The sequence below is a fragment of the Podarcis melisellensis genome (genome assembly GCF_964234715.1).
Source record: "Podarcis melisellensis genome assembly, chromosome: 1".
NCBI lineage: Eukaryota > Metazoa > Chordata > Lepidosauria > Squamata > Lacertidae > Podarcis > Podarcis melisellensis.
This window is the reverse complement of record NC_138528.1, coordinates 80,547,746-80,561,646: the sequence shown is the minus strand read 5'-3', so window position 1 is coordinate 80,561,646 and position 13,901 is coordinate 80,547,746. Positions and strand designations below refer to the sequence as shown.

Here is a 13,901-nt window from a genome sequence, read left to right as displayed (position 1 = left end):
CAAGTGATGAAATATAATAAAATTTGATTAACTGTGAACACAGGTGGGGGACTGCACTGTACTGCTGTATTTCTGTAGGGGGGGGGGGAAACCCTACAGAGATTGAAAAAGAAAAACAGTCCAGGCTGACCTATCTGACTTAGAAGGTTAAGGCTTGCCTGCACATTTTCCTTTATAACTTTCTTTATAAGAGCCCAATTGACTTACAAGGAAGGAAGGAAGGAAGGAAGGAAGGAAGGAAGGAAGGAAGGAAGGAAGGAAGGAAGGAAGGGGGAAAAATGTACATGTGTACAATGGCCCTGTTTGGGAAGTAAATATGCTTAAAGGTTACACCCATGGTGTGGTGGCCACAGATAAGGCATTTTTAGGCAGGCTCTAGCATTTAAATCAGACACGAAGGGGGAAGGGAGGAGGAGATGCAAAAAGGCTGGTAGAGCAAGGCTGGCTGCTGACTGCTTATGAGAAGAACCTGAGCTTCTGTTTTCCTTCACAGCCCATTGCCTCCTGAGGCATTAATGGAATGGAATGGTTGCTGGGAGACTGGGGTGTTGTGCAACACCCCTCAGAGGTTGGGTTGTCCTGGGGAGATCTTGGCACTGGCAAGTTAGATGGGGTATTTAGGGCGCTGCTGAAAACATGTTGTGTTTCACCTCGTCAAATGCCTTTTCTTTCGGTTTCTAGAAACCGAAATTCTCTTATTTGCCTGCTGACATTTCTCAGAAATCAGGTGACCACATATAACCACAACATAACTGGCCATGCGCTAGCTAAGGGGAGGAAGCTAAGTCTGAAAAGGATGTAGCTGCGTAGCTCCGTTCTTCAGGCCTGCTCTTCATTCTTCTGCTGTTCCCAAACACAGTATCCCTTTCACCACAGCCACCTGTTTTCTTTAAGCCCTCCTCAGTCAGCTCAAAGCAGAAGTGCCATCTATGGAGACTACACCTGGCTCTCTTTTCTATCCACGGTAAGAATGGGCAAGCGAGGGTGACTCCACATTGATACATCAAATGCAGCTGCATAGGCAGTGTCAGAGATGGTGATAATGATGATATATTAATTTAATGTCAATATAGGCTTCCAAGTGGATCACAAGTGTTCTGGATTAACCAGTGCTGTATTAGATTAAAAGGCTGAATCCTATGCATGTTTTCTTGGAAGTAAGTAAGTGGGTTTGAGAGTGTTGCTCTCAAAGAACTATACAGTTATTTTGTATTATTACAACAGAACAATACTGTTGAGCTACTGTTCTGGAAAGCAACATAATGCTTTTTCTGACTCTTTAGTGCTATAAAACACGCACAGTTTGAAATGGATCAGTGTGTTCTCAGACGGCTTCTTTTCTGCAACCAGGAGAAAAAGCCTGACTTATTTTTATCTCATAAAATGCTGTTGCTTCCATTCCATTCTTAACCTATATCAAAAGCTATAGGGTGTCACTTTTTAAATGCTAGGAAGTATAAGGAGGAAATGAGCAGGAATCGATTTTGATGAGATGGAAGAATGGTACAGCTTCAGGAGGCCTTGGGAGTGTGGAAGACAAAGGAAGTGGGACTTTGCTCCCACTTCTCAGTCTCTCTGCAACTTTGGATGCAATTGGCCATGGTTTCTTCCTTGGACAGAAATAGGAATTGGGGACAGCAATGTCTTACAGTGGCTCTGGTCCCACGACAGACCATTTACAGTGAATTTATTTCACAGGAAGTTGGGTGGGAACAGACGGTGTATCTGCTAGAGGAAACTTAGCGGTGTGTACCTAGAGAACCACCCACAAAGTTGTGGTGCAGCCTGAACAGAGCATGTGATTAACTTGAAAATGTGCTTAGCTTTGGCTAGATTAAGCCATCCCCTTGACGCCAGAAGGCAGGTGAAAGGGTGGCATATTTATCACTCCTCAGCAGCATGCTGTAATACAATTGCACTGGAATATATGATATCAAGAAGCTTTTAAAACTGCTTTCATGTGGCCTCAACCTGGCCACCTGTTGGTATAAGTGCTTTTGCTAGGCTACCTCGTTTAATATTACATTTTAATAACTTATTCTGAGCGGGGGCAATGCCTAAGCAGCAACGAAGAGCCCTGCTGCAGAAAGGATCAAAGTGCATTCAACACTGCAGCCATAATTTCTCAATATTGATTTATCTGCAGAATGGATCAATACAGGCTGGCTCCACAAGCACCTTACCCTGGCAACGTTGTGGTGGTTGTCCCTCCAAGCCACGTTGGTGCAGGACAGAAGAAACTCATAGAGGAAAATGATGGTCTGGGGGTAAGATTGCATTTTCCCTAAATACCTGTATGCTTGGGCTAAGCAAAGGGAAAGGCTGTGAATGTGGTGTATGGGTACAAAACACCATGTGTTTAGTCGTTTAGTCGTGTCCGACTCTTCGTGACCCCATGGACCAGAGCACGCCAGGCACTCCTGTCTTCCACTGCCTCCCGCAGTTTGGTCAGACTCATGTTTGTAATTTCGAGAACACTGTCCAACCATCTCATCCTCTGTCGTCCCCTTCTCCTTGTGCCCTCCATCTTTCCCAACATCAGGGTCTTTTCCAGGGAGTCTTCTCTTCTCATGAGGTGGCCAAAGTATTGGAGCCTCAGCTTCATGATCTGTCCTTCCAGTGAGCACTCAGGGATGATTTCCTTAAGAATGGATGCATGTGATCTTCTTGCAGTCCATGTGATTCAAAACACCATAGAAAAATATATACAAAACACCATAGAAACACAAAACACCATAGAAAAATATATACAACTATATACAAACATCATCTCAGGAACATAAGAAGCTGCCTTGCACTGTGTCTATTGATCCATCAGGCTCAGTATTGTCTACACGGAGGGGCAGTAGCTCTCCAGTCTTTTCCAGCCCTGACTGGAGCTGCTGGGGGATTGAGCCTGGGACTTCCAGCAGGCAGTGTTTGAGCTCTACCACTGAGCTATGACCCTTCCTTTCAGGATTTACCCTCTTGGGCCAATGTAAGATATGGTCTATATAACTGTATGCTAACCAAGGAACTAGTAGTTCCATCAAGGGCAGAAGGATTCCCAGCATTTTTTCTCAATTTTGGTTTCCCCAATTTTTTGCAGAGGGTGCTATGACAAGTACTTGTTTAAATTTTGTATCTGTGTGGGATCCCTGGGCCTGTTTAGCACCATCCTTCTTCTCTTAGGGAAGATCTATACTCTAAACACTAACACTAAAAATGAGTTTCTGATAACCGTGTATAGCCAGTGCTTTTTCTGATGGGACGCAGGGTTACGCATACCCCTAAGCATTTTGTGAATCTTTGTACTTGTGTCCATTTACTGTACTTATTTTCCTTGATTTGAACTATAAAATGGTGGTTTTCTTGAGTCAAAATGAGAGTACCCCTAAACATTTTTTAAGAAAAAAAGCACTGCGTATAGCCATATGACGTTCTTTTTAAACATTAATAATGTGTTATTAAAATGTGACACCAGAGTGCATTGCAGAGCTACCCCCTTCCAAAAACCAGGTAGACCTTGTGGAAAAGGAAACCAACGCCTTCATGTTTAAATTAAAGTGAACTGAATGTTTAATAATGTTTAAAAATGTGGGTGTAGATCCAGCCTTAGATGGATTGCAATTTTCCTCCTTCTGGCTGCAGATAAGGGCCACACTCCAAGTCTCAAACTCAATCTCAATCCAGAGCGCTCTGCCAGGAGATTTTCCTTTTTCCTTCTGAAGGTGGCAGAAGAAGAGTATAAATCAATTTTTAAGAAACAGTAGGTTCTCTTTCTGCTGAGAAAGCTTTGTAGTGAGGTGTCGCTTTCATAGATTTAACTGTATGATTAATCAACTTGAACTCTCATGTGTGTTGTGCTGAGATTTAAAGACAATTTCATTTCATTTAGGCTATTTAGATTCTGGTGTGTATTGTAATAGAGAATGGGAGGGGAAAGAACACTGAATATGCCCTTCCCTTTGAAACATTGGTGGTAGCTTTCGTTTATTAAATTCTACGTATTCTTACAGTTCCATCAATGTGGAAAGGTTCCCCCCACTGTTCTATACTGTATAGTCATTTGTTATTTTATGATAGTGCTGTAGTTTTGAGGAGGACAATATGGATTATATGGGGCTTGTGAAGTTCAGTTAATATGACGTGGTCTCTAAGCCAGCTGTTTTCTTTAATCTTTTTCTAATTTTGTCATCTTCCTAAAGGCTATGCAGGTGGTTATTGCCCTGATACATCTTGGTCTTGGAGGCATTTTGCTCTTTTCATCAAAGGATTGTGACACATGGATCATGGCTGTCTGGTATCCCTTCTGGGGGGGTGCCCTTGTAAGTAGAATGAACAGTATTGTTGTTGATTCATCGCAATATCATGTTTTCTTGAAGAGAGCGTGGCTATAGAATAGTGTTGTCTGTGTCAAATTCCTTTTGGGGGACAAATCATTCATCACCCCTTCAAGCAATTATTTATTGAGCATTCATCCTGATTTGCTTATGCCAGCAGGGGTTTTCAAACTTTCTGCTTCCAGGGCCTACTTGAGATGGCTAAAAACTATTGAGGTCCACCATTCAGAAAACCATTCACAAGATGGCGACCAATACAGGGAGAGCTTGGCATAATCAGCAGTTACCATGGACATAGCCAAAGGCGGGCAGGGAGGGACAGCTGCCCCCCATCAATAAAAATGCATAGCTGAGCTCCCCCCCTCCCCCCGCAACAAAAGGCCTGTCCATCCCCTTAACAAAAATCCTGGCTACATCCATGACAGTTACTAACATTTTCTACTGATATCAGATCCATCTTTGGAAATTGCTGCATTCTTTGCCACAGCATTGTGGCAAGCAGTTCCATAGATCATCTTTCCTCAAGATAAGTACATACATCAACTCTGGAGGTGCAGATTTTTCTTGTTTAGGGGCTCTTTTTCTGATATACTCCTCTTTCTCATACACTTCTCCCTTCACACACCCCTGTGTGACCCTCAAAGCATTTTATCCATCTCCTGTAATATATCCTCCTGTTCTCCTTTCACACTCCATTTGTACCTGATTCCTCCTGTTTTTTTGATCCCCGACCCTTTAACACCCGGTTCTTCCACCTATAACAGTTTCTCCTTTTTATGCCCTTCCTTTCTATTCTCAGTTATTCTCAAGAACAACAATTTATTTCCTTTTTATTTTTATTTATTTCTTTTATTTCCTTCAACTGGCTGTTTCTCCACAGAAAGTGGCCCAAGACCCGCTGGCGGGTCCCAAACCAATGTTTGAGAAACACTGGCATACACCAGTTGTTGGATAACAATGACAATCCCAGGATCACCCTGACTTGCTTGCAGAGTGTTTACATGTCTTCCTCACTAGCTGTTTGTTCATCCCAAAATATTTCAGTGAATTTCTTCATCAGTTTCCAAACAGCAAAAGTGGGTATCGCACTAGGCAGCACAGCTTTCCACTTTCAATGCACAAACTCAAAACCTCTGGTATGTGATAGAATCACTCTCACAAAATACTGACAGCCTGGAGGCATCCTCTGTCCTCCATCAGTTAATTAGGAATACTAATGCCTTTGCCTCACAAGACTGCCATAAGACTCAATGAGAAAACTGAGGTAAAGCCCTTTGAAAAGTATAGCTTGATTAATAATGAAGCAAATTTTCATATTGCTAAAAGAAAAAGAAAAATGAGATGTTATGAGTGTATATATTTTTTTAATGGTTTTGTCCCAGAATGGTATAAAACCAGGTCACACTTGCCACCATTCCAAACACATTCCTTTTCTTCTGAAACCTTTCGTGCAAAGTGAATACCGGTATTTAACAGGGTATTTTGAAGTGTACTGCGAGTTACTTCTGAGTAGGCATGCATAGGATTGTGTTGCACTTGACCCAAAATTGGGTGGAAAGGCAGTGTTGAATGGTATTAAATATGTAGAAATGTCTAAGTCAGGCATGTCCAAAGTCTGTTTCAGTGGCCTAATCCGACCCACCAGTTGGTTTAATCAACAACTTTGGTTGGCCCTTTGGTGGGCCCTCATGGCCCTTCACTTCATGAGATCTGGCCCTCTTTGGAAAAAGTTTGGACACCACTGCTCTAAATGGAGGGTGGTTTTTGTTTTTAAAGAGCCTGATAATGTAAGTAACATACTTCTTACTGTCTACTGTTTTCGGTTTTTCTCTCGCCAGTTCTTAATTTCAGGATACCTTTCATCAGCAGCAACAAGAAAATCAGTTGCAGGTCTGGTAGGTTGATGTGACTTAACCCTGGTGTGTTTTTACTTGTTACAACAACCAACAATCCAGGACTATCAGATGAAAAGGTACCGTTTGTTTCCATAGCCCAGAATTAGGTAAACTTTTTTGACCTGGGAAGCCAGATCTTTGTCACCTGCATCCAGCCAACCATGACACCCACCCATCAATCATCTCATGCCCAAAAGATGCCAGTTGATTGACAGGTGGCTGGTCACACCCATCTGTCAACGTTGGGCTACAGATGTGGGGGAAGATAGCGAGCAGGATTGAACTCTGCCCGCAGCACTGCTTTCTGCAGGCTGTGGGTATGCAAGGGAACTCCCTGCAGGGGACTCGCCCACACAACCAAATCGAGCTCCTTTTTCTCAGGGATCAATTGTGCATACTAGTCCCTCAGACATAATTAATGTGTGAGGCCAAACCAAGCAGGATGGAGAGGGGAACCCACCCTTTAGATGATGCCAAACGCTATTCCAAGTGACACCAACTGATTGACAGATTGCTGTGGTTTACAGGAAATGGCCCCATGAGCTTTTCCACACATTCCTCTGGGGGCTTGGGGGCTGCTTTGGCTAGGTAAATTTATACTAGTTGTCCCCTATACTTGCCCTGGTTTTTTTCTGCATGACATGCTATGTTACTGGAAACTTCTATAACTCTGTAACCCTGAATCTCCCACATTTTGCATTTCTGCTGGGTCTTTGATGTTCTGAAAGCCGCTTAGACAAGCGACAGTATGTAGGGTGCCTCATTCTTACCAGAATCAATCCCCTCCCTCGTGCTCCCATAGTCAGAGCTGGCAAAGGCGAGGGTCAGGTTTGGTTCCCGAGATCATTCTCCCCGTCTCACCCATATCCCCACCCAACCCATAAATTAATTAAGCAAAACTTTCTCTTTCTCTTCCAGGGAGCATTCAGTTACCTCTTTAACACTCTTAGTAGCCTCGGTGCAATCGCTGGAATGTGTCTTTTGCTGACTGATGTAATAAAAAATAGAGCGAGAGACTCTTCTGCAGTTACGGAGACATCTCGCTTTATATCCAAATATCTTCTTCCACAAATTCCTAATATTTCAAACTATTGCAAGACCACTGGGGCATATGAAATGGTAAGTTCCTGGATTCCATACAAAGCTAGTTCCAGGTATAAGGAGGCCCTGGCCAAGATGTTCTTTGGTGGTTCCCTTCCTCTGTTAGTTGGCCCTCCCAGGCTTACGTCACTGTGGCAACAGCATGCCAACCAATGCCATACGTTTAAATTTCCCAGAGTGCCTCACAACGATGCCAAAGCAGGAAACCAAACAGGGCGCTAAATCCAGCCACCTAGAGCTACTAGGAGTGGTAGGCCAGAATATTTTAAAGGGATGAGACAGGTAGCAGCAGAGCACCAAGTTCTGTTCATGCGGTGGTGAAGGTGGGCTAGAGAGAAGTGCCTGAGAAAATGTTCGTGGGGAGGTAAGGAGGGGAGAGGGATAGAACTCATCTCCTTGCTGCTGCTGCTGCTGCTGCTGCTGCAATGAAAATAGCAATTCCCTTCTCACCCTCTGCATTATATATGAATGGGATAGACTGTGTGTCAACAAATGTGGCTACCCATCACATCCAGTCTGGCCCTGTGTCTCAATCCTTTAAGTGCCTGGAGAGAGAGGCTGGCCTCTACAGCTTTACACAGCACTACTCACATCCTAAGGGTCACTGGTGACCCATCCTGACCTCTCTTTGACCCTCCTGCATGCAATCCCACTGATCCTCTTGCCCTCCTCCTCCTCACACCTTCTCCTCTCCCCATTATTCCTTTCCCTTTGATACAGATCCACCAGCACCAGGCAAGGTAGCTGAACTTAAACAGACCACCAAGCATACACAGAGTTGAAAAGGCAGGATGGAGAGAAAGGCAACCCCACTCTTGTGGTATAGATCTCCTCACTTCCTCTAGTGTTGAGACTTTTGCAGGGAGAGATTTATGACTGGTGTCAATCATAAATGGTTGATGTCATTTATGACTTGCTGGATGTCAAGCAAGTAAAAAACCTAATATTAGGGCTCATCCACACTTCTGTTTGCCCCTCAGCTTTCCGCTGGGAGAATACACTCTTTACAGCTGAATAGGAACAAGTGGCAATCAGATTTTCAATGGAGTGCTGTTTGCTCCAATTAAGCAGTAAAGAGAAAGTTTTCCCAGGGAAAACAGTGGGGCAAACAAGAAAGCCCTCAGACCCATGCCTAGGAAGCACAGGACAAGCGGAAAACCTCTTGGACCCATGCTTTATAGGCATGGGATAATACGCAGAAGTGTGGATAAGCCCTTGATTGGACAAAATATAGAATATATTGTTATAGGATTGTTTTTCTGAGCTCTGAAAGTGACTTAATCTTAAGTTCCTTGTGTTGTATTCTCCTGCACAAAGCTTCTTGTGTGAGTGTCACCCTAAAGCTGAGAATGAGATCATTCTCCTTGCATTAATGTTTGATATTTTTAATTGGCTGGTTGTTGTTTTTTTGCAGGGAATTCTGTGTGTGATGCTTTTCTTCTCTTTCCTCGAGGCTACAACTGCTTTTTCAGTTCTCTTCAATAGCAGGGTGAGGATCCAGTAGCTCATAATATAAGCAAAAATATAACAGAGTATTCTGCCTCCGGTCCTTTTGTTGTATATTTATTTAGTGGTATGCTAAGTGGCCTGCAAAATAAGACTGGCTTACTAGGCTCACTAGGCTGAATTCACACATTCATGTTTAGCACCTGATGACTTTAGTCTCCCATGATGGCATGTAGGTATGAAATGGTTGTCATCACAGAACATGGAACAAGTGGGAAACCCAGCTAGATGGGCGAGGTATTAATAATAATAATAATAATAATAATAATAATAATAATAATAGTTCTTATTGTTGTTATTGTTGTTGTTGTTGTTAGAGCCCCTCCAACACAATGCAAAGCTGGCATGAGGGTGTTTTCATACATGGGGCTTAACAGTGGAGGACTTCAGACTTGCAGGATCTGTGTTGTTGTTTTAATGTAATTCCAAGATCCAGCAAACAGAGCCAGGTGCAAAAGACTGAGAATTAAAGCCATCATTCTGAACCCAAGAGTTTGTTTTGAGTACCAGAAGCTGCTCTCACAGTCCTTCCCCATACAAATTCCGGATAGCCACATATTCCCCACCACCTTCATTTCAACAATTGGGGAGGAATGTCGCTTTGTTGTTGCTGTTCTCCAGTGATTTGACAGCTGGAAATATTTGCCCATCTTCTTAAAATCACCCTCTCAGCAGAAGTGAGCGAGCAAGGAGGACTATGCCAATGAGAGAAACCAGTCATAGTTCTGCATGTCTTATCCCAGAAGAAATAATCCTTTCTAGGGGCACCCCTTGGAAACCCCCTTGGGAAGGGCTATAGTTCAGTGACAGAGCATCTACCTTGCCTTCAGAAGGCCCCAGATTCAACATCTCAACATCTTCAGGTAGGACTGGAAAAGACTCCTGACGGAGACCCTTGGAGAGCCACTGCCAGCCAGTGCAGCCACTAATCTAGATCAGTGGTTCCCAATCTCTTTTTTTTTTGGCCATGCCCCACCTAAGCATCTCTAATATTTTGATCCCTCCCCCTGGTGACATATAATTCTTATTATTCAAAAAGTGAAGTCCTATTCACATGGAGGAAGCTTAAAGGGCCATTAACTGTTAATAACTCATTCTCGAATTGCCCCCCTTAAAAATCTATTTGCCTCCCTGTGGGGCATGTGTCCCACGTTGGGAGCTACTGATTTAGATGGACCAAATGAGGTAGCCTCCCCAGAGCGCAGGCACCAAGTAACAGCAGCCAGCCTCCAACTAGAAGAGGGAAATGGTTGGGCAGTGCAGTTGCAAATCTGGAGTCCTATCCAAGCCTTGGCCCAGAGTTGACGTTTTCACTTACGTGGATCCCACATGCCTTAAGAGGAGGTACACAGCTGGAGTAGGGAAATGCTGTGCTAGGGAAAAAAGCTTAGTGTGCTTTCTTTCTTGGTATATTTAATAACAAGAACTCCAACTTATTTAGTGCTAGGGAAAGGGGCAATCCAAGCTCTGACCCTAGTTGCACAAATTTTACAAGATCAATGCAGCAAAAGAAGGAAGCAAGGGCACATTGAGGTCACTGCCCTCCATTTTTTAGGTTGGTTCACTTGTCTCAATCCTGTGGCTTTGCAGAGAACCACAATAGTTAGGGTGAAAGGAAAAATACAGTACTCGGGTTTGCTAACTGGGAGCGTGTGTGGCTGGTAAATAGCAATTCAAACACCCGGGGAGCAGTGGTGAAGGGAGAACGAACAGGCATGGAAACTGATGGGTGGCACATTTTCTTTCAGGACAAAAAGAAGCACAGATCGGACAATGAAGAACAAAATGTTGCGTTGACATCACTCCCACAGCCACACTATGCAGACGGAGTTCCTGACCCACCACAGTACACTGCAACAGAAGCAAACAGGTGAGGATCCTGTCAAACTAGAACAGGCTTCCTCAACCTCGGCCCTCCAGAAGTTTTGAGACTACAATTCCCATCATCCCTGACCACTGGTCCTGCTAGCTAGGGATCATGGGGGTTGTAGGCCAAAAACATCTGGAGGCCCAAGACTGAGGAAGCCTGAACTAGAAGATAAATCCAGCCTTCAACTCCCAGTCCTAAACAACACAGGGAACTATTTTGTTTTGCAAGCCCTGGGTGATGCATCAGAGGGGAGCTGTGCATTCTGCTCCAAGCAGATGCTTTCTGAGTTCTTGTCCCCACTTTGTCCCCACCCCCACCCCCGTATGTGTATCTCTCTGTAGATGGCAAAGTTCCACCTGCTTCTTTTCTGTGTTATCGGGATGTTGTTAAGGGGACAGGAGCAGGGCCAGTTTAAAAAGGGGAAATTAGCAATCTCATGATGAACAAAACTTGGGTCACCCTTGCGTCGCGTTAAAGTTTGAACCTTCATTTTGTAGATACTCATAGCTTCCTGAAAGCATCCCTGGAAACACACATACAGACCGGTGAGTCCTTTGAAGGAAGTGGAGCTCATTGTTGGGCACCTGCCAAGCCCTATGTGCACTGGGTGTGTGGGGGGTGGCTCTATCAGTCTCTACACCAAGGATGAGGAACTTGCAGCACTCCAGTGTGGTTGCACTCCAACTCCCATCAGCCCTAGCCAACGTGGCCACTGGTCAGGGATGATGGGAGTTATAGTTCAACAACATTTACATTGCCTATTCATCCTCCAGGGCCTCCTGACCACAAGGCTCCTCTTCCTTCCTGTTTCTTATTGCTCACCATGAGGATGTATTTTCTGAACACCTGCAGTGTTTTACTTTTCCCCTTTAGAAAGTGTATCACACAATGACCTTGAGAAATCATCCAGAAAAAATAGTACTTATTCTTCCCTAGGAAGGGAATATTAATTGGACCACGCACATATGTAGAGACTATATCTAGCACTCTGGTGCTTCTCTGTTCAAGGCATGGAGGGAAAGAAGATTTGAGGTTTACCTTCATCCCTGTTGCAAGTTCCTTGCATTGCAGTTCCACAATGGCCTTGGTGTCTCTATGACCAAACCTTCTGTGCCAGAGTTCTGGATCTGCTTCATCCTTCTGGTGCATGTGTGCCACATTTGCAGTACACAGTTCTGACAGATTAGTCTTGTAGACACCATTAATCAAACATGCTTCAGCATATAATTTGCCATCTTGGGCTACTTGGCATTTACCATTCCCAGATTGTATAAGGAAACCTTTTCTGTCTGAGGTGGACACACAGATCATGTTGCACTTCAATCAGTTTTCTTTCAACCGATTGCTTAGCTTGCAGTTTAAGGTTCCTAAACCTGTACCACATATCTTCATGCTTACACCATTTGCAATTTGAATATTGCTATCCACAGATTGATTAATATTGTCAATGTTTCCAAAGAAGTCTTAATCATAACTCATATGTGAAGAACATCCAGAATCAATTATCCATCTGTTTAATTTTGAAACACAACTGTTTACAGTTACATTCTTCTCATGCAGAAAAAAAAGTTTTTCCTTGTTCCCTTTATTTTAACTTGGTCACTTAAATGAAAGGGATTTTGCTGGTTTGAGAGCTTACAAAATTTGGATATATGTCCCTCTTTGTTACATCTGAAACAAACAACCCTTTTGGCTCTCCTCTGAGACTGAAACACATAGTTTGTGTCATGGGGTTTTCCATTCCTGGCTAGAGAGGTTGCTCTTCTCTCCATACATTCCTCTCTCAAGTGACCAATGGCATCAAGTTAGGGTTAACCTTGGTTATTCATCCATGGGAGTTGGCTTCATATGTTGGAAGAGAGTGAAGAAAGAAGCTTCACTTCTTTCTTCACCGGAGACCTAATTGGGTCTAGGAATACAATTCTGTGCTCTTAACCCCTTCATGCATTAAGTAGCTCCAAGATTGCTGGTTGTTTGACTGCAATTTCCCACACTTTGAATAAAAGAGCTGAGGCAGGAGCAGGAGCTTAACCCCAGAGGAAGAAGGCAGGGGAAGGCTGGGGTGGCCAAGTCAAGGGCCTACTGTGGGCAACTTGCCCAAGAGCCCCTCAAAACCTGGAACCAGCAATGTAAGAAGTCACAATGGTAGAGTCAGACCATTGACGCCTCTGTTGGTCCAGGAACGTCTATAGCAGGGATGCCCACCAAGGCAGATCGGAATCTACTGGTAGATCTCTGGGCAATTTGCCATAGATTGGCAAGGTTTCTGGCTCCCAGTTGTATAATAGCAGCAACAAAACTATTTCTCCCTATTTAAGTACGTTAGGCTGCTGCAGTGATAAAAGAGAACCAGTAATGGACTCTTATGTTAATGACTGTGAGTTCAGTTCAGTTTTGGTACTGGAAACAAATACAGTAACTAGGCTCAGAATGTCAGGCCCTCGTGCTCTTTAATTCTAACAGTTGAGTGTTTCATATCTGGATCCGACTGGTAGATCCAGTAGAAAACAAAACCATTCTAACAAGCCTGAAGTCTGCCCACCCTACACTGACTTGCTGTAGCTGTCTGGGGTTTCACACTCAGATCCTTCCCAGTCCTACCTGCATATGCTGGGGATTCATCTTGGAACCTTTGGATTGCAAAGCATGAGTTATTGCCTTCCCCTATACTGTATATATTTCATTGCTTCCATTTTGTTTTTTCCACCAAAACCCAGGGCTCTTATCCCCACCCCCACATCCATTTGATACCCGTACACATTTCTTTCTTCTTTCTCTGTCTGTAGGCCCTGCCATGCTGCCGGTTATGAGCCATACACTGGATAAAGTTGGATTTTTAATCGTCACCACTCTTTTTTGCTTTGTTGATGTTTGATTGTAAGGTTTCAAGCATTTTGTTTTTGGTTTTTGTAATGTGTGGCTACATTAAGAATTCACAGTATTTATCATTATCTGCCATCTTGATCTGCCATATCCATTATTATTTATCACTGATGCACCAATAAAGCAGTGCAAACCACCTTGAAAGATGGCTGCCTTTTGCTCTAAGAACATGGTGGAGGCAGAGAACAGGGAGGCTGGACGTGGGTTTTCTTTCTTGTGTTCTTTAGAAACCTGGACTTCCCTTGTATTGTGCTGTTATGGAAAAAATAGAGCTGTATGGCTTTCTAGTGCCTTACTCTGCTAATAAAGCAAATTGTTAGAAAA

At 43.6% G+C, this 13,901-nt stretch overlaps 1 protein-coding gene across 2 annotated transcripts; it reads left to right on the top strand.

The window, feature by feature from the left end:
* The first annotated feature begins 604 nt into the window (after positions 1-604).
* Positions 605-13,901, top strand: LOC309377289 (B-lymphocyte antigen CD20-like). Of its 2 annotated transcripts, XM_081924269.1 has the most exons (9): positions 752-964; positions 2,147-2,267; positions 4,188-4,307; positions 6,161-6,217; positions 7,136-7,336; positions 8,733-8,807; positions 10,573-10,694; positions 11,192-11,239; positions 13,481-13,901. In XM_081924269.1, exons 1-8 carry the CDS (start codon positions 930-932, stop codon positions 11,199-11,201), a joined length of 741 nt encoding a protein of 246 aa, XP_081780395.1. In that variant the 5' UTR covers positions 752-929; the 3' UTR covers positions 11,202-11,239; positions 13,481-13,901. The 2 variants fall into 2 exon arrangements, with proteins under 2 accessions (XP_081780394.1, XP_081780395.1); XM_081924268.1 differs by lacking the exon at positions 11,192-11,239 and having other exon boundaries at positions 605-964.